Here is a 24,888-nt window from a genome sequence, read left to right as displayed (position 1 = left end):
TATGAATTTGTGTACATGTGTCGTGTGTCTGTGGTGCTGCAAATTTAAGGAACGCGCGTTAATTAATTCTCTCACCAAACTTATTGAATCAGTTCATGCCATCACTTAACGCTTGTGTGTCAGGAAGTTTACGGATTACAGCACAGACACACATCTAAAGATACGGAAAAAAACAAAAATAAAGTTTACGGAACAGGAGCAAGTTGCAACTTGAAGATGAGATGTTTTTTTGACGGGGATATCATGACATGTGTGCTTAATTTTAAGATGTTTCTGTGACAGCTGAAATACATCAGCACAATCTTAAGGTTGACTGATGAGTTTAATAATAATAATAATACTAAAAAAAAAAAAATCTGTGCATTATTAAATCAATACAGGAGGGAGTGCTACCATGCCATTTTGCTAATCTACGACCTTGAGCTAATGACTCCGGGCCAACAGTGCCAATACTGCGCAGTGTAGCGCAACCGTCGAGTGTATTATTGCTATTGAGCTCGTTTCACAACAGACGTTTTCAATGCTTTAATTGCAGGAAAAAACACGGGTGTAATTAATTTATAACATTAAAGATGGCCGCATTCCATTAAGGTGGCTCTAATGTGTGTGTGTGTGGGCTAGCTCTCTGGCAGAGCCTTTAAGGACACTAAGTGGAGAATAGCCTTGTTGTTGGATGTACAATACATACTGTAAGCTTCTTGTACTGTGACCAGTCAAAATTTCTGTAACATAAAAGGACCACAGTAAAAGGGATTCTTGGTTTTGTAGAATCAGCAAAATTTCGTATTGTATCAGCTTTCTATCAACGCAGTAGCTCAATCTGGGGGACCTAAAATGTTTTGGGATTTTTGTTGCTGTTTTTTTGGTGAACAGGAGAACTTCAAATCACCACTCTTGAATTCTGTGTATACAAAATTCTGATGCCATAGCCCCTCCTCTCCACATCTTCTCCACTTTTGTTGCATTTCTTGAAACGATGCCATGCTTATGGCCGAAAAAAAAAAAAAATTTTATATCCCTGTCATTTTCCAGTGACCTTTTGAACCCAACACGAGTGCAGGTCACAAGCAGGTGGCGTTGACGTCATTTCAACCCACAAACACACTTCCTGCTGGTTCATCTCAACGGTTGTGGTTGGTTGGAGTCGTTAGTCTTTAGTAAAAGACAGTAGTCACTGGTGAGCAATAACAACCTGAATTGATTTGTGGCAAACTCATCTCAAACTGAGAATGGCCGACTTTGGATTCATCCACTTAAAAACTGTGAAGCAGCTGAATGGCACTAAAGTGGATTTGTCGTGGGTTGCATAACAGCTTTGACAGCGACACCTCCAGGCCGAAGGCATTTAGCGTGGTCTTTTATAATTTTATGAGGAGTCTCAGAAAGCGGGATTTGCGAGAAGCAGTGGCAATTGGACTTTGTATTTTTTCAGTTTCTCAACTGAACCAAGGGTCAATGATACGCGAGCCGTAAAATGTCAAGCTGATGTTATAAGCACATTGTACACAGGAATAGTACGCACTTCATCTTGACCCGACTAATAGTAAATAAATAATAGAAATAATATATTTTAAAAAAGAATGTAAGACTCTCTTACAAGATTACTTCATATCGTTACTGTGGGTATTTTGAAATGGCATAAGTCATGGTAAGTTTATCTCCCATGACATTGCAAGCTGGTGCCATGGTGACCTGACCTCAAACAGGCAGAAGGATTTGGATGGAAAAATATTCAACTTCAGGACGCTGAAAATTCAGCAAATAATTCAGCCATTGTCAATTTTAGTGTTTACCTATGTCGGGTTTTTGCTATTGTCGCATGTGTTTCATATGTTCAAAGACATATTTAAGTCAAATCACATGTTTAGAGCTGTAACCAGAGATTATTTTCACAATCGTTTAATCTGTTGATTTAAGTTTTTCAATCCATGAGATGTTAGAAAATGTCTTGCTTTGTCCATAAACCAAAATTATAGTATAGAAAAAAAACATTCAAACTACCGTAATCAATTGTTGTTGTTTAGTTTTAGTAATAATTAATCCTTGCAGGTCCTATTTTTGTCTGTAGGGCCTTTTGTTGAAAGTTACGATAACTGTTCCTCTGTAGCTCCTCGTGAAATATATCTCATTCGCCTAAAAATCTCTCGTTGTGCTAGTCTCACAAAATCGTCGCCCCAACTCCTTGACTCCCTGACCTCCAGTGGTCTCTCTTTGCCACAGTGCCGAATCGCCACGACCCACTGACAGAGTGGAAAACTCATTCAGGCCTAATTACAAGGGCCAGGCTTCTGCCTCTCCCTTACTTTCTTTCACCGAAGAGGCACTTTCTTTCTTCCAGCCCTTCTCTTTTCTACTCCGCTCCCTCACTGTCCTTTCCTCTTTGTTCTCTCGTTTCGTCGCTCCTCATGCTCCAGTTACCAGATCAAGGTACCCCCTGCACCACCAGCCAGCTAGAACACACACACTTGCGCGCACACACACACACAGAGAAGACATCCAACACTCCAAGAGGCAACAGGTACACAGGTACAAAAGCTTTTCGACGGAGCATTGTTATTTCCTCGAGGTCAGCCATAGGTTAGAGACCAGTCTTAATTAGTTGACATAACTTATACATGATTACCCCTCTTCAGGTCCTTTGGCCCCCGAACAAACACACACAAAGTGCTTTTCTAAGACCTAAAGCCGGGTAGTAAAATGGGTTTTTATCCCAGCGTATGTTTTCTGTTCCCTCAGCACAGCCCACTTAACCCTGTCCTGCAAAGAAACACCAGCAGAAAAGAGTAGAGACACACAGAGGCACAGCATGACTAAGGCTTAGAATCAAAGGGGTCAGCAAGGTAATGTGTAAGGAATCTTACTCCGGGAACGTCAGACAGCACAGAAACAACGTCAGAAACAAAAGTCATATTAATGATGGATGACAGTCGGGGTCAGCATACAGGTCGTATGTCAGGACCTACGTTGCACACCAGGAATTGAAAATGTCAGACGGGGAGAGTTAAATGTGTTTTTAAAAGTAGTCCCCTGTGTGTGTGTGTGTGTGTGTGTGCGCGCGCGAGAGAGAGAGAGAGCGATGTTTGATTTTTTTTTTACAACAAACACAGCACAAATAGTGCAGATGATTTTAATCTATTTTCAGTAAATGAAATGTGTGATTTAAGATGAGCGGCGAAGCTCAAAAAGCTGTGTTTCTTTTACACAAAAACCAATATAATTACACTCTTACAATCTACTCTTATTGCGATATAGTATTGACAGAAAAATTGTCTTCCTCAGAAGTGGATGCCTACCAGTAAAGATATTTGAACCTGCCCTCACTCACTTGGGCCAGACAACCTCATGTTCATATAAAATCTATAACACACTGTAGCCTAACAGGCTCGTGTAAGCTCAATCTTGCAATATGTATGCCGCTGACTGTAATTTACCAACCTGAATTACTCTCATAGTTATTGGAAAGCATTTTGCATTTGCAGCCACTGCACGAGACAGAATGGTTACAGCAAGTCCGATCGATACCAAGCCCATAAAGCAGACGCCACAGTCACAGGAATTAACATGCTTGCGTCTATAAACCATTCAGAAAATATAAACCTGAACTGAAATCCGTTCTGCAGCCACAAGACATAAAAAAATGACTGCCACCATTACCAGTCTATGTTACACTTCCAGAAAGTTTAGATACACTCAGGATATGGTATTAATTTGTTTGGGAAATGCTTACTGCTCTGTGCTGTAATAGGGCTCAGGGGAACGGATGATTTCCAAGGCCAAACCATAAGGAAGCAGGGCAAGCCTCAACAACAACAACTTAATGATGCTCTGGTAATGGAGTACAAGTGAAACACTTAGAAAGAGTACTCACTCTGGCAGCAAGAACACACTTTGTACACAAATAGCAACATGTACATCAACACAAATGCAACTGTTAAGAGAATAGTGGGAACCAAAGATGAACCAAGAATGGTGAAACAGCAAAATAGAAACGCCCGTAGTTGTCCAATGAGACCTTTACACCCAATTTTGTTAATGCATTTTAATACCAGAGATGTTTAACTGTCAGGCCACCATTTTGCTTAGTAGCCTGCTTCATTGTGCACAAACAAGACTGTCTTCTCTCTTACTGACAGTAAACAAATTTAAATAATTCAGAGTTTATTTCTTATAAACAATGTAAAGGTTGTGATCCAATCGTTCATGGACACATCTTGCACACACGGTCTGTGCAAATATTGTGGAAGTAGAAATTAGTGTTAATAATTTTATTTTTTAAGAAAATACTACAAACATGTAATTTTAAATTTAAGTTATGATGCCTCAGGCGTGTTAGTCTGACATGGAAAAAAAATTCAAGAGCATCCCATCTAAAAAAAAAAAGTCAGTAATCTCAAAAAAATGCCACAATTAATGAATTAAGAAGATGTATATGCTAAATTAAATGGTAAAGAAAACATGTACACCAAGCACCAAAACGTCTTGAGCAATTACAGTATTTAAAGAAAACGCGTGCTTTCAAAACATCTGGAAAACATACAAGTTCTAAACATTCTACGCCTTCAGAAGCTGAAGATATTAGATTTTTTTGAATTTGGAGCATAGGACCACAACTGTTCAGGCTTTCAATTTCAATGACTTCATGACGGTTTATTCGGTGCCTTTTCATTAATGTGCTTCTACCGCCCTCTACAGTCTTTCAAAACGCATTACACCAATATTATAAAAGCAGCATGATAAAATTTGCCTCCAGCTGTTTATTTTATACATAAATGTAAATACAGCATTCGGCTCCTCTGTGACAGTTGACAGTTTCTACACAAAATACAACTTTCCCTACCTTAGACAATTTCAAAACAAACAATTAATGTTCGTTACGTAGCTGTAATGATTAATGAGACACAAACACTCAGGCTAGATCACTTTGCCACATTTTGACTTTACTGAGTTGTAATGCGTGTATTTCATATATTAGCATATATTATTTTAGGACTTACCTCTATTTTTAAAAAAGGAGCAGCTTGTAGTAGCACCACCAGTTGCTGTTGAGGTTAATCCATAGATGGAACGAACTTTAGACTTAAACCGTTTTTCATAAACATGACAGTTGTAGCTCCAGTTCGCGTTAGCTTAATCCCAACTGCCCGCGCAAACTACTTCCGGTGTTGCACTATGTCACACCTACCTGGCGCGCAGGTAGGTTTAAACAATTAGTCCCAGTAATTTTATAACTTGACCTGAAAGTTAATTCAACCACATATGGGCTTTGGTTGCAGTGAAACAGTGTAAGTTAACTTGTTAGCTTCGAAGTTAGCTTGTTTGGCGTTTAAATACTACTCAAATTGTAGGTCAGGACAACGCATCCTGATTACCTTGCGTCATATCACTCCGCCTGTATTAACTGTAATATTACAGAGAAGATGGTCCATGTAATGTAGCTCCCAAAAGAGCATTATCGATGCTAATTCAGTTTCCTTAAGTTAGCTGAAGAATACATCTAAGAAAATGAATAAATCTCACAAAATATATATCTAGTCTTAAACACACTAATGTATGCCAGTAAGTATAGGTTTCAATTAAGATAGTAAGCTGTGACTTTGTCATTCATAAATTAAAATTTTGCAAAATAAAATGCTCACAAAGACCCATTTCTTTCCCATTTTCTTGTGACAAAAATGACAAAGAGACATCTGTTTATATAAATTTAACAAATCGGGACGGGTCTTTTCTTCTTATATAAGTGTACATTAAAGATTATTTTTTGGACGAACATATATCAGATGAAAACTAGTAAAGACGCAGCTAATGCTGTCTGGATTCAGTTGTGCAACATAAAGAAGACACAGTTTCCATTAGAATTAAAACAGCTTTATTAGTGTACACTGTAATAACTTGTATGTATATGTAGAATAGTTGGAAAGCCTATGAAGATCATCATCAGTGTTTGAAGAAGACAGAAATCCTAACAGCGTTTAGTCTAAAAATGGAATATAATCTGTTGATAGCAAGGAAAAAACAAAACAAAAAAAAAGAAGCATGAATGGTCAAGTAAAAATAAAACTATACAATAAACACCACTAGTGACATGTAGAAACTTCACTTTCTCCAAAAAGCCACCTTCTAGGAAATGTATCAGAAAAGAGGCTTTATTGGTAAAATACACAATTGTCATCACAATAAGAAAAAGAAAAATACATTATGCGAGCTGTAAATAGGAACGTGGGGCCTCAGAATGTGTAGTCGCCGACCACGAGGCCGCAATGGGCCATATGTTCCTTCTCCAAAACCAACACTTCAGGAAGTGAGAAAAAGGTGGGGCTTCAGTTTCAGGTGGCACTCGTTTTAAATAAAGAGAAGTCAATTTTAAAAAAGGCTCTTTCCTGGACCCTGGCGATATATACTCTAAACCATAGAACTAACTATCAGAAAGTACACTACTTATATTTCCCAGAGGGAAGTATCAAAATCTGAACAATTAGATGTCGCTGCATAGAACAAACATGTATGTTAGCAATGATTTAACAACCTTAGGAGACACATTTTTCATTTTAGCGCGTGTACAGACATTGGCAAGAAAAAAGAAAAAAAAACAGCAGCAAAGAGACGGGACAAAAGACAAGTTGGGAAGATAGATATACACACAAGCAAAGGACAAAAGACAAACATCACTGCATTTGGCTGGTTTTTTGTTCTGTTCTAGTTTTTCCTGAAGAGAAAAAATAAAAGGATAATGATATTTAAAAGTTGCCCTGGGTCACCAATATTTCGAAAACCTTCCTTAAAAATGTACATTTTCCACACAGGTAGCGGTTAAGATTGAACGTGAGTGTGTTATATGCACGTAACCCTCGTTAAACTATATATCTGGAATGTGACAGCATATGACAAGTATAGTCCCATTTACAGTTGTTTTGACGAATTCCTGCTCATGAACAGTATAAAAGGCCTGGGATTTATCATGACACCTGCGTGCATATAAACACAATCACTGTCAATTAATAACCATACGGAGAATCAAAGAGCTTACATACTCAAGTTGACATTGGCAGCCACTGGAATGTCCCAAAGTGAGTAAAGAAAGGTTCGGATTCAACAAATTCACCTACTCCTAAAGTCAGACTGATGTGATACGGAACATTAATACTGAACTGGCCAGCAGCAGGAATGAATCCTAATTTTAATTCTCCAATTACGGGAGATGGACGTCTTTTTAAGAGAGCACTGATCATTGTAGAGGTAAACAAACCCTGAAAGGACATATAAAATTCTACTTTTTAACCATTAAGTATGCAATACCTCACAACTGTAGCCATTAGGTATGCATCAGCAGTGTACTGTAATATATTTTAACTCAGTCTTTGGGACAGCATGATAGCATAATTTGGCTCACACTGCTCGAATTAGTAAAAGTAAGGCAAGAAATTTGATTTTTAGCAGCCAAATGTTCTTGAAGAAACGGGGGGGATGGCAAACCATGACGACTCTACCGCTCAGAGCTGTTTCCATTGGTAAACATCTGATCCTATGCTACATACGTCACATTCACTTCATCGTTGAGCTGAGATTGTTCTCAAACACAAGGGCGCGTCTCTACAAAATATTGACTTCTAATAAAAAGGAAGAGAAAGCTTTTGAAGATTTTAAATATAATTATATATGTGTAAAAAAATACATGGAAATACAAAAATGTAGCTAAAAGAACAAGTAAAGAAAAATAATTGTGTCGTATAACTTACTAGCTCGTCAAATACTTAAAGCTTAAATACTTTTGAGTTGAAAAGATTTGGACTCTAAAGATACCGATACAGGTATCAATCAGCTGGCTTCTTTTATTTTCTTCTTTTTAAATCAGGGCAATGGGGGATCGATGGGAATAAATGTTCCAGACACTTTTGATGAGCCAATTCGGACAATATATCAACAACATTTAATAGCGAATATCCTAAAATTATGAAAGAAATTCTTGTAATTTTCTTAAAATTCAAAATTGGATTTGCAACATTCCTATCTGTACATTTCAAAGCATATCTTGCTGTATTTTTATTTTTTTTTTCATAAAAGGCATCTTTCTTATTGGGTGCGTGATTAGGGGCAGTGCAAGTACAGTATAGGGGCGTTATTTTTTGTTTTTTTATTCTTTTTTTTAAAGTCCATCACTGCGGGACTTTTTCTATTCAGAAAATGTCAACAGTGGAGAAACATTTTTCTTCATCTGTGAATCGATTGATTTAATCTTATTGTCTGTTAGACAGCAGGGGGCGACACTGAGACACAAGACTCCTGTGCAAGGCCGACAAGGGACTCGTCCTGATATCAGGGATGGGTGGATACGACTTTTTCGAGTTCTTCTTTTCAAATCACTTTTAAACACAACACATTTTAGCGTTGCCATCGCCACAGCGCACCTCTCCCTCGCATGTTGCTTCGTGAGGCGTTCATGTCCAGTGATTTTGAACCGTACTGGACCGATACGGCATATCGAATCGGCTCATCCCTACTTCTACACAAAAGATGATGTACTTGTAAAAATGTAAAGAATGTGAGAGAGAGAGACAGCAGGAGCAAGCATGCAGGAGGGTAAACAAAGATAGTGCATACTTTTGGGCCTGAAAAACTAACAGAACTGGAGATAAATCCCCCCCCACCCCCCTCTAAACTAAACGTCCAAAGACTTGAGCTTGTGAAGCTCCACAGAGGTGACATGTCAAACATTCTCGCTCTGAGGACGCCTCAGCTTTCTCATTCCAGTTATCTGTCATCTAGCAACAAAGCACACTTTCAAGTGAGAATTCAAAGACTCTGACCCCACTGCACACTCATTGTTGAATAGGACCAATTAACAATCAGCACAAAGAGGACTTTCTTTTTTTTTGGACTTGGTGAAACTTGTTGTGTTATAGGAGCAGCAAGACGGGTGATGTACGAGCTGCACAACAGTGTGCGTGCGTATAAGTAAACCTGTAATGACGACAACTTTTTCTCTCAGCGGAAGACCGCTTAGTCTGTTCTGTGTTGGCGACAGAGCAAATTGGGGAGAGAGTGCAAGAAGAAGAGTGGACATAAAAATGACATGACTGACATTTTTGGTCACCAAAACCCAGGAAAATGCTAAGAAGAAAATCATGTCCAGGCTGTAAAAGTTAAAGTTGACTTTGGTTGAAGTTGGGGCCCAGAGTGGCAGTGGCAGTACTACTACTTGTAAGTCAACCTTTGTGTAAACAGAAATAATGATACTGAGTCAAAGCTTGTGCTGTGGTAGGTAGCGACGAGGCAGGGTGGACCAGTCGGTGGTAGGTGTCCGGTTGCTGAAAGGTCACGTGTTCGCTCTCAGGAACGGCGGCGACTGTGTCCGAGCCTCGTTCAAACACCCCAAAAAAAGTGAATGCAGTCTGATCCACTACGACGTCACTTGTCATTTTAATATTGCAGTGTGATTTTCAACGATTAGGTCCGTGATTACTGGAATGTCAGCGTTACGTTGATCCAACAGAGCCAAAGGTAATCAGGTCCAGTGTGACATCACTGTTAACATTCCACTATTGTCCATTAGTCAGGTCATTCTCTCCTCCAGGTCCATTGTGTCATCTTTTTTTTTTGTTTATTGGTTTGTTTGTTTTTAGTTTGTTTTTATAAGTTTTGTTTTTAAAAAAAATGTTGTTAATACATCAGTTTAAGACCACATGGTTGTCTTCTTCAGAACATAATGTTCAAATGTCTGCATCAGCAAGGAGCCCCCCCTCCCCTCCGTTTTAGGACATACTGGAGCAACGTACTGAGGGTGAACCCATCTGGGTCAGGACCTTATCCAACCACTGGAGGGGGCCGTTGAGATGCAGCTCAATCCAACAGGGGGTGCTGGTTACTGTCTGACGCCTGTAGAGATTTAAAAAGACAGAATTATCAGGACTTCTTCTCAGTCCAGCTGTGGCTCAGTAAATCCTACTTCAAAACTGACATCATTTAATAGAAACAGTCACATAAAAAGATGTAGCACTTAAAAAGTGATTAATAAAAACAATACATCAATGATGGGAGCTTGAATTAGACACAGGTCTGACCACATGAACAAACAAAGCTGACTGTAAAGTCAAATTTCTCAAAGTCAGAGTAACACATGATGGACTGTAGGAAGACTTGTGCTCAATATGCAAGCAGAACATGTGTTGGTTAGATGGCCACAGAGACAGAAAAGTGCAGACAAATGTCCTATAATCAGATATTTAGCAACAGATAATAGGATAATAACATTTGTTGTGTTTGAGCTGTATCTAAAGACATGATTATTCAATCTAAAATTGTCTTTTTAGGATCACAGCTTGTATTTTAAAGCTGAACCTGATGGGAAGCTGACGAGGCCTGAAGATGCAGCAAGATTTGGCTGTTCAGAGTATTCAAAGTCTCTCTAACGCTCACATTTTAATTCAATTGTTGACTAATACAGAACCTATAAGAGCCTAAGCGGCTCTACCCTTTGCAGATAACTAAGCAGAAGGCAACGTGACATCAGCTCATGAGTCAGTGTCGATGATACACTCGCTCGCTGCATCGAGCAGCATTTGGAGCATCTCCAAGTGATGGTGTGATCGAGGCACGGAGACACAAGCTCATGTAGTCCAGGCTGAATTAGCAGCTCAGTTTGAGGACATGGAGAGAGTATCCATATCTGTGGAAATCCATATTGGCTGTTTTTGCATTTCTACATAACCCAACACAAGTGCCTTTTTTTAAATCTCTTTCACCACAAACACAACATGACACCACCACATTTCAACAAAAGGTGGAAACACACCTGTACTCTGCTCCCCAGCCCTTGACGAAGCTCATCCTGATGGTGCACATCCTGGTTAGCTGGTAAACCGCCTCGAATCCCTGATTGACCGACTGGGCCAGCAGCGCTGCAAACTCTTGGTTGTTAAAAATCTTCAGATTGCACCCTGGGACAAAAAAAGAAAAAAAAGTTTCACCATTAATTCAACAAATTCTAATCCATTCACTGATGAGTCCTTGAGATTGAGATTTGACCTTAACTTTTGACCCCACCAAATCTTAAGTTTATGTTAATGTTTGTGCCAGATGTAATGAAATTCCCTCTTGGCGTTCCCAAAAGATTCCATTTACTTCACAAGAAGTAAATGGAATCACCGTCACCTTGACATTCGTCAATGTTTCCCGTTAATTACCCAACCTGTGGCCACATAAAGATCATTTTTACCCTGTTGCTTCATAGTAAAGCTACACAAAATGCTCTCCATATTAAAACAGTTAAAAGGAGGTGCCAATGCAACACCAAGGATGCCAACTTCGAAAAACACAAAAGAAGAAAGTGGATTTAAGCAAACATTGGATTTAGCTTGTTAGTTGAGTTGGAAGATAGTTCACAGAGTTGAGCAGTGGGTGGAACAAAAGCCTGTGTCACCACAGCCGAAAAGGGAAGAAAAAAAAAGGCTCAACTTGATGATGTCAATAAAGAACCCCGAGATCAAACAGGAGGCTGATTAAAAAATGTGTTTTGTTGCTGCTTCAAATCTTTTCATGTTGTTAGAGTTGTTTCTTGCTCTGTGAGAAAAGGGAATTGTTGTTTTTGACATACACACACACACACACAAACCCACAAACTTAAACTCCACAAGGTTTTGCAAGATCATTGTTGTGTTTTTCGCACAAAACAATTCTGCACCTCCGTAATGATACTGCTGATTTGTGCGGAGACACAGTGTTGAAGTTACAGATGAGTCAGTGCGTGTGGGTGAGTCCGACAGAGGAAAAAAAAATGTCACACTGGGTATTAGTTTTCTCCACAATCTAGTCCTCAAGTCAGGGTTGCTCTTTACAACAGAGACATGGTGTCCCAAGAGTTATGGGGTTTGTTCACCGACAGTCAGATTAGCCGTCAGATAAAAGCTTCAGAAGGCGCTGAACAATAAATGTCAACATAGTCAACCAGATAGAAGATTTTCTTGTTATCAGATGGAAGTCATTTATCTGCCTCGGGGGCAAGAGTAAGAAATACTGAGCAGAACAAACCTGGCGGTATCTTGCAGACTGTGGCAGGATGCCAGCCGTATCGCTGGTTACAGTTGGGACTCTGGACGAAAATGGCGCTGTCGCTGAGGCACTCGGCGAACACCTCCCCGCCGATGTAATACAATCTCACACCGCGGCCTGCGGGGTGTGAGGAGAGTGGTTTACGGATACAATCTGAACGTATAATTGATGGATTGGAGTCTCTCTGTGTAAATGATCAGAGAAAACTACTACATTTATATTCATACCTATGTGTCTCCTTGTCATTTCAACAGTTGCGTTCCTGTTGACGTTGCTGAGAAGCCCTAGGCAGAAGCGCTCGGAGTTGGAGGGATCGGTGAAGCCGTCGACGGTGAGCGACGGCTGCGAGGCGTGGAACGTCTCTCCGACCCGCTGGTTTAGCTCGTAGTAAGCTATAGAACACCAGAAAGCTGGCTCGCTGTACGTGACGGGCTGAAGGTCTGCATTTCAAAACACAAACGGAGGGAAAAGATGTTATATCCCCTTTTGAGAATTTTGAAAATTAAAAAGGAGACGACGTCACTCGCAATCTTACCCAGGCCGTGACTGACGGGGGACAGAGTGCTTGGTGACATTTCTGCTGGTGAACCTTGTGAGAGGTAAAAGGGGGACACAACAAATCAGGCACACTGCAGTTAAAAAGATAAAAAGATACACCATGCTGAGAGGTTGAGTTGTTAAAAATATAAAACCAATCTACCTGATTCCATACTTTGATTCATCTGCTGGTCGCTGGTTTCTCCATCTTCGCTGATGTAGCCAGGTGGAGGAGTCTCTGAGCAAAATAAATGGACGTAATTAATTGTTATGGTGAGAGAATTGAGGTCAATGTACGTTTGAGAATTGAGGGTCGTGTACGTGCGATCTTTATGTGAAGGGGAATGACATCCACTAGAAACTTTTAGGGAGTGAGTGATTGTACCAAAAGTTTAGTTTCCTGCATACAAACCTGGTATATAGTTATTTGGAGGGTCTATGCCTGCAGGGAAGTTGGTATTTTCCGGGATGGAGTTGGTAAAATCATCTAGAGGTGGAAGCTCTGTCAGAATCTCTGTATGGCGCGGCACCAACACCGGAGGTAGCACTGGAGAGACAGGGGTGGAAAAAAAAGGAGTTAATTTCAACACATTTAGACTTAAATAAACAAAAAGAAAAGTTCACTAAATTCTCAAGGCTCATTACCGGGCGTCTCCACTCTCTGGTAATGGTAGGGGTTGACACACACTTCATCCTTCTTGAGGTTGAAGGCGAACTGGCAGGTGTCAATGGCCCTCAGCTCGTGGTGGCTGTGAAGGTCAGGCCATCTCCAGAGACGGCAGTAGATGACGTGAGGCAGACCTTTACGGTGAGACACCTGAAGACGCCCGTCCAGAGACCTGAGGGGGGGTTTGAAGAGCAAGACTTGAGGCATGTGCTTATGTCTTAGAGGAGGCTGTGCTTTCGTCGCTATTGTGTTTTACTGACAGTAAATTTGACAAGGAACCTGTCAAACTGTAGAATTCTCTGATGTTTCTATGTCTAAACTTTCTGTCCTGTTCCTCTGTACTAAGCATGGGACAATATCAAAAATACCTGTCACAATTACTGTGAACAAAATGACTATATATATTTTGTAATAATGTAGTAATTGGGCAGATTCTTCTCTCCATTGCCAAGTTTTATTTGGTTTCTGTCCTAAAGCTTGTACATGACAAAAATGAGCGTCTTTTATTTAAACAGATGAACTAATATTACTAAGGTTACTTTTTACTTTTTACAAAAACCCGTTGCTCAGATGTTAAAGTGGAACACAAAAATCTGAAACCAAGCTTTCTAACTCACAATAATCACGAAAAAGGAATTTTATCACTATCGACTTATTATGAGTGCTAGTTTATCCCTGCTTTGCACATGAAGTTATAACTGCATAAATAAACAAAGTATTTAATTAAAATAATGAACTTATTTTGGATCTTCGTCTGTCAGCACAGGCGGAAAGTCATTTATAAATATGATACATTTTCATTAATTAACACAATGACTGTCATGACTGTGTAACCTTTGCCGACAATATGAATGCATGTGCACGTGTGTGTATTCACCTGCTGTGGTCAGGGTATCCATACATGCCTGCAGAGTCCCACTGCTCTATCGTATGACCTGAGCCTAGACCCCATAGATCTGAGCAATTGCTACACACACACACACACACATACACATACAAGACATGCACACACATGTACAGACAGACACAGGACAGATGTGAAAGGATAAAAAAAAAATAAAAAGCAAAAATAGATGGTTAACATGAGATGTTTCATTCCAAATTAGTGGGATGAAATCACAAATATTGACACTTGATCTCCTTACTGACATGACAGAGGGCTAAAAACAGCATGAGACCATGACTGGATGTCAGGTGATCAAATGACAAATTGACAAATCTGACAGTGGTGCAGTCAGGTGATGCAGGGGGATTAAGTTGCAGCAGCAGCAGCAGTCTGTTAAAACTTTTAAACCGAAAGGTGATCCCAGGATGAAATAATCTTCGATTTCTGCTTTTCTGCCCACATGTGATGGAAAATAATGCATCTTATCATTTCCACGTGTTCTGGAGGGCATTAAAGAAGCGAGCCAACTCCTGCAACGCCTGACTGCACATGCGATCTGAACCACACGTACATATGATTCACATTCCTGTATTATATTTAAACCATGAGGGGGAGTGGTGTGATGTGAAGTCACGTGCATGTAATATATGCATCTCAAAACAACAATGGTATGTGAATGAGGAAATCAATGGAACGACACACAACTAACATGTTTACAGATATGTATGACCATGTAAACACACACCCGCAACTAAATCGATACTGAATACAGTCCCATGACTTTGGTACCGGTATCTTTTCTGCCCTTACATTCAGAAAAACTTAGTTTTTTTGCACTCAGAAACTTGATAAATGTCACTAAAACGTCATTTTTTTTATCGAAAAGTTGTGTGTTTTTTGTTAACTGGTGAGCCGTTTCATGTATTTAATATTTAGTTGATCATTACTTGATGAAAAATACTGTATATAATTAAGTACTGCAGTGCAGACACTAAATGCACAATTATTTTTGTTCCATCTGGTTTTACAGCATCTTTTATGTATTCTTAGTTTTCATTAAAGACATACATTTTGTCAGGTGTGGGTGAAAGAAATTGGCTAAAAATTATTTTATTTGTACCAATTACCAGCCATCAACTGCGATAAAAATCTGCATTGGCCACAGAAAAAAAATCGGTCAACCTATTGTTTTAATGTCCAACCCTAAATCCAAATGTTGGAGATGAGACTTGACCTTAAACTATTCTTTCAGTAATTACATTTTTACTTACAAAAAACTAATGTTCATATGTACATACACATGCAGGATGCTGATCAGAGAAATGCACCCACTTCTGTGTTGTGCTGTATTTGTGACCACAACCCTCTGATTTGACACCTGTTCATAGCCAGATAACCACAGCAGCAGCAGCAGCAGCGTAAAGACAGGAGCCTGTCTGGCACAGCCAAGATGCTGCCGGAGATTCTGCCATCTGATCAGAGTGAGGGAAAGGAAATGCCAGACCTGTCCATACAAGACCTTCTATCTGAATATGTATCATCCCACTCGAGCACTTCCACAATAACAAGCTCATAGTGAGTGTATTATATCTCCAGACCCAAGCTAATGTCGTGGCTTCTTCCTTTCTTACTTCACAAGTGCAATCTTTGCCAGCAAGACTCGTGATGCTTATCGAGCTAAAAACCTAAGAAATATAAATCAAATTTGTGTTGTTATCAGTTTTAACTGGATTATTTGCAAAACATCATGAGGATACGTTTCACCCCGGGGCCCGTGTACGCAGTTTCAGAAACCGTTATCTTCCTTTGAGGTCATTTGGGTTCCCACGCCTGCAATCGCTGCTGCACTCTTCCTCTGTCACAGTCTCCACATCGTACAGGAACCTATCGAGCCTCGCACCTGCCACTTCCTGACAATCCTCCAGAACCCAACAAAGAGAAACTACAAGAGTGGAGCTGATTTATCGCAAGATTTTTATCAACATCACTTCTCTGTGCTCAAAGGGAAGTGAGCGATGCATCAAAAATGCCTGTAATGTGATCTGTGCAAAAAAAACTGCTGAGTGCTTACAAATAATACATCCACACCCACAGCTCTTCCTCCTAGGGAAGCAGCAGCAGCAGCAGCACTGAGGCCTGTGTCTCACAAGAACCACCTTATCAGTACCACTTCTGGAGATATCTAGCTTACATTCCTCAGAGCAAAGAAGGGGCCGTCTGTTTGAGATAGTTCTCCTTTTCTACTTTAAAATGCAGCTGTATATGTCGTTATATATATGCTGACTTGGTGTCGTCCTGTAGAAATATCTACCAGAATCTCAAACACTGCACTATTTTCTCTTCTGCACTACGCTTTTTAGCCTTCCTCCTGCCCCACGGGGACACAAACTTGGTGCTCACTTCAGTTTAATCAAACACAGAGAGGGACTGCTGCGGTGGCGATTCGGACTCGGACAGACGACTGGTCGGAGAGGATGCCCAAAAGCTCCAAAGGGAATCTTTTTTGATATATGTAGTTTTCTATGTGATGTGTGCAAAGTGGAGAAGGCCTGTGCATCTACCTGTGTGAGAGGTTGGTCTATTACAGGTCAGTGGCGCGCGCAGTCAGGATCATACTTAATTGCACAGGATTACAGCTGCTGGCGCCACCGTTACAGGTGGTCTACAAGTGGTTATTGTTGTTGCTGTTGTGTGTGATTTACTTGAAGTTACAGTTGATCACCCTCAGTGCTCACTCTGTCAAAATGACAGACAGCCTTCACACTTTCTTCAGAATTCTTGGTTAATGCAACCCGGGGTCTTTGCAGCACTTTTTTTCCACATATTAGCAGTTGCAAGCAGAAGCAGCTACTCTGTGAAGAAGCTCCACAGACCTGGTAATGATACACTAATGCATTTAAGAGCGCAGTTCTGCAACTTAAGAACGTCAACGCAAGGTGAAGATGGCTACGACTTTAGGACCAGGAAGAGCAGGAATGTCATCATCTGATATTTCTTCATTCACAGATGACGACTTAACTAAACATGCAGCGCAATCACTTCTGCTAAACATCTGCCATGTTTGGTTTCCTGGCATCTCTCAAAGCTATTCAAGCCGTCATAAAATGAGGTCAATACATTACGTCATCAGATTTAAGTCTATAATAAATAACACGTTTATTTGAATTGCATTACATCAGGTATGAGTGAAGTCTTCTTTCTGTCAAATATTAACCTGATGCATTTTCTTAAGTGAAAGGTCAGAATTCAAGACACCATTTTAGAGGTGAGCTTTTCGGTGAGTGTCACCAAATGCACGTTAACGTACTGTTCACAAAAGCAAGTAAAAAGGAAATTCTCTTTTTGGGACAACTTTTCATTTGTTTTGAAAAGAACGAGAGTGTCAGAGAACGCTAAAGAAATGGGACAAAGTGTAGATTTCAATTTGAGAAGAGAAGCTCGTTAAATCTTCACAGAGCAGCTGAGTTATCTCCATAAATTTATGTTCAAAACCTAAACAAAACAAACTCCAACATGCCTTCTGTTCCTCGCGCATTTATCCTCAATGACAGTCATAAAATAAGTGCGTTTACAAATGTTTTTCAACGGGTAAAAACGACTAATTGCTAAATTTGAAAAGAGGTTTTCTGAGTCAGGGTCAACCTTTTAATCCCAAAGCAGAAGCTGCAATCAATTTTTGGCAAGTGTAAAACTGCATGTTATCTGTTCCACTGGCCCCTTTACAGAAGACTTGAGTGTAAAAGTAAATAACCCGGCAGTGGTCTGTCCAATATAACCCTCAGTATTGAGGTCAAATCATTTTGAAGCAGTCACATTGTAAGTTGCCGTCACTCTCCCTATGAATTTACCAGAACAGATATCCATCAACAAATCTGCACACACTGAAAACACTGCTTTTTCCTCCATAACGTTATATAAGACCGCGTTAGGTTGGCATCGTATGCTGACGTCTGTTTCCTCCTATATGGTTTCACTTCTACCGCCTGGTTGAACTGCAGCACAGCAGAATGGGGAAGTGAACCCAGTTTTTCTGCACAATATGGGACTTTTTTTCTTTTTTGCACACCAGCGGGTGCCTGTCAGCTTCTTTCATGTGTGTTGACACGCCTCAGTGTGCAGAGCTTTATTGATGGGTTTTGTGGCATACCAGTGCAAACAGCGAGCGGATGTGTGGATGTGAGCGCAGCCCCGAGGTGTGCCCGAAACATGAGCTCAAAATCAATTCACAGAACAGTTTGGATCAGCAAACACTTTGGGTGATCAATCATTAACCGAGCACAAAAAAAATGTTGCCCTTTTTCTCGAAATGTGACGGGTGCTTTTGGATGCTTTTGTGTGCTTTAAAGTGAAGTTGTTTGGAAAGAACAAGCATGTAGGAGGCATAATCTTGGCCTCAGAGAATCTGGATGTTGTTTTTTCCATACCTCACGACTTTTACTAGCCATATTGCCATGTGTGGGACAGCCCATGTTTGTCTTTCTTGAGTATAAACTTGCAATTGGCAAGTTTACACCTGTGTGTGTGTGTGTGACCAAGTGTCCATGTAGGTACAGAGCAGAGAAACACAGAATAAAGGGTTGTGTGCGCGTGTGCTGAAACTTACCTGGGTATGGTGACACACTTTGTGTTGCTGTTCTGTGTGCTGATGGCCTTCTCCAGCTCGTCCAGCTGCCCCGTCTTCTTCAACTTCTTCACCAGGCTCTTCACCGCCTTTTCGCACCACTTCTCCTCTTGTCCTCCTCCATTCTGCTCCCCGACACCTCCGATTCCTCCTCCGGCTCCCCCACTACCTGTTGGAGTCTTCTTCCATCCCAGGAGGCGTTTCACTACTGGTGGAGTGAAGGGAAGGATGGAGGACATGGTGGCCTATGTACGCGTGTTTGTGTGTGGAAGTGTTGTTTTGATGCCTCTCTTAATCAGAAGTGAGAAGAAAAGGGCTCAGGGGAAACAGGTACTGTTTTTTTAGGACTTAATTCCAGCGGCAGAAAAACTGCTTTATATTCAGAATATATGTCCTTATTTGTGAATAATGTCTACTCAAATCTAAGGCATAGGATCCCGGGGAGTCTTTGGAAATATCAGATGGAAAGCACAAAACATAGGGAGCGGAGAGAAGCACATCCAAAGAAACCTAAGAAAACAGAGAGCACACATGAACATTTGTTGGCCAAAGACAAGACGAATAAGAAAAAGAAAACTCAAGAGTATAACATTCATTTCTGCAACAGCGTGAGACCAATTGTATCCATGCATCCAGACTGATGAAACGAAAATGTATCCAGATCCATGACTGTGTTATCAATCATAGGCCCCTGCTGCCAACTCTCCCTCCAAGCAACATGCTGTATATCAACCCCACTGCATTCATACCACGACACATCACTTTAAGGATCGACTGATAGTGTTTCATATCCATAGGGCTGCAAATATTAATCAATAATTAACCGATTAATACATTATTAGCCAAGTTTTCTGATTTTTCAGCTTTGTAAATGTGAATCTGTTTGTTGTTTCTTTGCTCTATACGACAAAGAAATCAATCGATTTTGAGCTTCGGGAAACACTGATTGTCATCTTCTGACATTTTATGGACCAAATAACTATTCAGTGCATCACAAAAATAATATCTAGCTTTAAATTGGGGAGATGTTTTCTTAATTTACAAAAGCAAAAGTTGACACAAACGACAAGCATTTTGCAATACATGCCAGAAGCATGGATCACATGTCAGGGGGCAGTTACACAGACAAAACTAATACAGTAATTAAATCCTGAATTAAAACTACTTCTTAACAGATAATTATCACAAACACTATGTTAAAAAAAATCTATCTATCTAACTATCCACATAGCTTCTTTAGGCAAGTACTAATAATATTCTTACTACAGAATAGTTCCAACAGATTTACTGTACTATGACTATTGTTTCCCATCCTTCCTTGTTATGTGTTACTCTTCTTTTTATAGAGCGAGTGTGTGTGTGTTCTGTAATGTCTTGCCTCTGGTCAGCAGGCGTGTGTGGACTGACGTAAGAATCGTTGAATCAGATTATTTCCCCGAGCTGGTGGAACCAGGTGGAAAAAGGAAAATACACAAATGAGTCAAATGTCCATTGTTTTCTTTCATCATCTGTTCACATGTGCAAATGCAAAGCTTAAGCCAAGAAAAGTCCAAGCTAAGTGAGTAAGGGACTCGCTCCTATCCTCCAAACATTACTCTTATTTCTGATGGTTAACCTGTATGGCTTTCAATGAGTCACAGCTTGTTTTTGTACAACTGAATGACTGTATCAGGCTATTCCCTAAAGCAAAATTGGAGCTGGCCTGAGACTTAAGACCAGTCTATAATGTCTTTGTGAAACCAGCTTATGGTACTGATCTGTTTAAACACACATACCAGTGTCAAAATACTTTATATTTGTATGTAGCCGACCTTCAAAAAGACACAAAATGTATAAGTCATCATGTTCAAGGCTCTGTTTTCAAACAAGGAGGAGTTATGACCATGTAGCAAGTCAATATCTATACGAAACCCGAGCTAATCCTAAAGTAAACCTTTCCTATTATTGAAACCGCTGTACAATCTCTCCGTAGGAAAAGCTGAGCAGTGTCAAACAGAATTAAACCCTGGTCGGGAGCTTAAAGCCTCACCAGATGAAACATGCAGCACTGTTCACACCAACTTGTTTCACAAGGTCCTTCCTTCACACAATCAAACACTATGGGCAGGTGAGATATTCCACTATTTTTTTTCTTTTTTTTAACACTTGTGAAAATGAAATTTAGAACACAATAATAGCAAAAAAAGCTGGTTCTTGGTGTTGACAAGACATCTGACTAGTCTGTGTGACCTTAGTTTGCTTTGTGTCTGTATAATGCATTTCTAGTCTCGCAGAGGAATAACAAATTCATAAAACTAATTGAGTTATTGCATCAAACTTGAAAATGTATATCTTCCAGTCTGCCAAAAGAAAGTGATTGAATTAGTGTAATAGATTCTTTATCACTTTACTAAATGGTGACTAAAGCACTCAGAGATTCAGCTATTTCAGCTCAGCTGAGAGGGAAGAAGGGATCACTATCCTCAGCATATTACCCCGAAAGTCCAAGCTCCTTCTAAGAATTAATTTCGCAGGATTAACCCATGAACTGCTTACTGTTAGCGCACGTGTATGAGTGGCTTTAGGAGCTAGCTAGCTCCTGAAAATAATTAAATGCACTCGAAGTCCATGCAGGGCTTTGATTATGTCTAAACATGCAAGCATGCCATCCGTTATAGTCACCGTACACAATGGGAGAAGTCTTTGATGTCAGGATAAGAGACATCGTCGGGGACAAAAATATCTCGACAAGGCATTCCTGTCGTGCTAATCCTGAATAATTGCTATTTACAAAACAAATGTGATAATAGTAAAATGGATTAAAACAGGTGAGGCTTTCTGTTCATACTCTACTGCCGTTTTAAATCCAGGTTATTGTTTCATATCACATTCTATGCTCTATTTGAATCTACCTTTTTTACCTTTTCTTTCTTTTTATATTTCTGTACTGTTCTACTTTTATTACACTTGGTTTCTGTTAAAATTGTGTTAAAAAAGTGTTTTAAAGTCACCAGTTTGTCACTTTGTGATCATGTAAAGCACATGGAGTTGCCCCTGTGTATAAAGTGCACTACACAAATAAAGCTGCCTTGTCTCCATTTGTTTTGTGTTTGTAAGCTTTCTGTCAATGTGCAAAAACACAGAGATTCATCCATAAATAAGCAAAAGCTCACAGATATGGAGGACATGCATTTACTTATGTTATTATTGTTACAAAATAAATTTACTTACATTAACACAAATGTGACGCATTTTAAGATTACATAACAAACATGTTACATAAGGTTACGTACCGAGTGTGTTCACACTATCTCGTCGTATCTATTGCCTGTGATAAGACACCGGATCAATTATGTGCAAAGGGACGCAATGGCTAAAGTTATTTATGCTCCTAGTAGAAGTCAGGGAAGTGTTGTAGATCAGTGGTTCTCAGACTTTGTACACCAAGAACCACCTGAGAAACGATTGAGCTCTTAAAGTAACTAGGCCGAGCAAACTCAGCTATGGACTTTTCACAGGAGGCAGATTTATTCCCAATAAGATAATTTGCTCTCTTCCTCATATATACTTCACACACTGGTATAGTGAAATAATTAGATTAAGATGGAGCGAGAGATTAGGTTATTCCTCAACTCCTCAAAGAATCACCAGGCGGAAGCTCACGTACCACAGTTTGAGAACCATGGCAGTAGAGCTTCTGGTGACCACATACCACAACTATCATTATAAAAAAATGCCATGACGTCAGTAAAACCCCAACGCTGACTGGTCATCGCAACAATGAAACACATGCTTTAAATGCACAAGTGAAAACAATCCAACTTGCACATTTGGTGCGACAACGTACCAAGAACGCCATCCGATGCAAATGACGTGTGCAGATTCAAGTCCAGTTGGGCTCCACCTAGTCTTTCAATTACTTTCTCGATTACGCGAGTAATAGAAATGTCAGAAAATTTGGGAACATGTTGATCAGTGTTCCAAACCTGGAAACTATGAAGTTCCAGAATATGTTGTTTGTCCACAAACCAAAAAGGATTAAGTTTCAATGATTTATTTGTTACTTGTTAAACCAAAAAATATTCACATTTAAGAAGCTGGACCAATCTTAAAGCTTGTTTTAATTATTGAAAAAACACTGAAACCTATTAATCGATTATCAAAACGATTGACGATTCATTTAGTAATCGATTAAGAATCGATGTTGGCGAGCTAGAGATCATTTTCACATACCTTAGATAAGATGTTTACAATGATATCCCATTCACTGTGGCAATTCACCACAATTAACTTAATTCAAGAGCAATATCATCACAATGCCCGTATCTCCTAAACCTGGGACACTGGATCCCACACAAAGATAATATACTATATAGCGGAGAAATGCATTCTGCTCAACTGAAATCAACAAGACACCCCACATTTAAGTTCTTTAAACAAATTCTGAATGAAACTCTAAAGACTGGAACAACGTATGTATCTTAATAAACAAAGGGAACACCTTCCTGAGAATATGGGAACTGACACCAATCTACTGCGGTTGAAATTCCATCTACAAATGAAGACATATGATGTGTAACCATGGCCTTATTTGATTTTATTTTATTAGATATTTACTTATTTGCTTTATAAGTTTTTACTTGGATTGTGTCTTTAGTTTTTTGTTTTATTCTACCCTTCATCTCACTCTGTTAGAATCTAATAACAAAGGGGGGAAATAAAAAGTAAAAGGCAGTTTCAAACAAGAAAAGACACCGGAATCTGTTCTCGTGTGAGAGCACTTCAAACTTGAACAGAAAGAAACAGCACAAAAAAAAGCACAAAACGTGCCGATATGACCACAATGCATTTGTCTAGTGAAAAAAAGCTGACCACGGCTATCAGGGCCTTGTGGGCAAAATAAGCATTCTTTGTTTTGTCTAAAACGTCGTGTCCCTTCGGTATTTTCCTCTTTCTCTTTTTTCTCTTTTAGTGAGAAACTGCATGTTTGGGTTACTTCTGCCCCCACGAAACCATACACACAATAACAAATGCACGGTTTGGAGAATAAGCTAAAGGCTACACTGACGGCGGTTCGGGACTAAACCGGACTGTGAATGTGGACTTAAAACAAGCCACATATGCGAGTCTGGCTTCAACGCTGGCTGTCACTAAACTGCGATATGAAGACACCGTGAAAACATTCAGGTTTCTTTTGTCTCGAAATGACTGATAGTCCTCCCTCCTCCTCCTCCTCCTCCTCCACCTCCTCCTCCTCCTGCCGCTGCTGCTGCTAGCCTCAAAAGAATCCGCTAGCAAGCTTGCTACTTTTGTGTCACAGACAAATAAACACGTCTGTTGCATGTTTCCCCTTGCGTGCATAAAAATCCAAACGTACGCCCGTAGAAACTCGCTTACCACACGGGGCGGTGAGGGGACACTGACGGGTCGTCCGCGAACCTGTAGGGGAAGCCTGCTTGTTCATGGTAAACGCGCCCAGGGAGACTTTAAAGTGTATTTTCCACATCCGAGGCGCCGGGGAAGATGATGATGATGATGGTGGTGGTGGTGGCCCCCTCATTCAAAGCTCAACCAAACGTGAAGGAGCAGCAAAACAGAAGCGGGCAAAAGCGACGAGAGCATGTCCCGCCTTTTGCTCGTTCCCATTGGCTGACGACGTGGGACCGCCCATAACCTGTTGCCAGGCGGCTGTCCTATTGGCTGTACGTGTTACGTCATCGCGTACGTCGGCGATGTCTGGGTACCTTGATTGTCCTTTTCTCAATTGTGTAACACGGCAGTCAGTCAATAAAAAACAAAAAACAATAAAAGGAGGAATAATTGTCGCCTCAAAAAAAGAAATATAGTGACATATAACACGTACCGATTATTTCATAATAAAAGCATTTGATAATAAAGGTAATGGATCATGATTTATGTATCTTTTCTGAAATGCATAGATTCCTAAAGTGTGGGCTCGGGCCTCCTTGTGGACCCTGTAGGTACTGCAGGTAGACTGAGGTCAATAAAAATAAAGAAATAAATCGGTTTTTAATTTACAATCTTGTCATGTAGCAGTGGGAATTATACGTTTACGTGGGTGGAATATTATTACAGGACAATTAACACAAAGTATGGATAAGTTATGTGAGACGTTTTGTACCCTACACATGGAAA

At 40.0% G+C, this 24,888-nt stretch overlaps 1 protein-coding gene across 2 annotated transcripts; it reads right to left on the bottom strand.

The window, feature by feature from the left end:
• Positions 1 to 5,849: 5,849 nt before the first annotated feature.
• Positions 5,850 to 24,316, bottom strand: LOC122787024 (mothers against decapentaplegic homolog 2-like). Of its 2 annotated transcripts, XM_044053559.1 has the most exons (11): positions 24,130 to 24,316; positions 18,736 to 19,263; positions 14,124 to 14,213; positions 13,225 to 13,418; positions 12,992 to 13,126; positions 12,743 to 12,817; positions 12,578 to 12,631; positions 12,270 to 12,482; positions 12,022 to 12,159; positions 10,787 to 10,931; positions 5,850 to 9,870 (listed from the first exon to the last, which is right to left on the bottom strand). In XM_044053559.1, exons 2-11 carry the CDS (start codon positions 18,990 to 18,992, stop codon positions 9,747 to 9,749), a joined length of 1,425 nt encoding a protein of 474 aa, XP_043909494.1. In that variant the 5' UTR covers positions 18,993 to 19,263; positions 24,130 to 24,316; the 3' UTR covers positions 5,850 to 9,746. The 2 variants fall into 2 exon arrangements, with proteins under 2 accessions (XP_043909494.1, XP_043909495.1); XM_044053560.1 differs by lacking the exon at positions 14,124 to 14,213.
• Positions 24,317 to 24,888: the final 572 nt, after the last annotated feature.

This window comes from Solea senegalensis, linkage group LG21, assembly GCF_019176455.1.
Source record: "Solea senegalensis isolate Sse05_10M linkage group LG21, IFAPA_SoseM_1, whole genome shotgun sequence".
NCBI lineage: Eukaryota > Metazoa > Chordata > Actinopteri > Pleuronectiformes > Soleidae > Solea > Solea senegalensis.
This window is presented reverse-complemented; position numbering and strand designations above follow the sequence as displayed.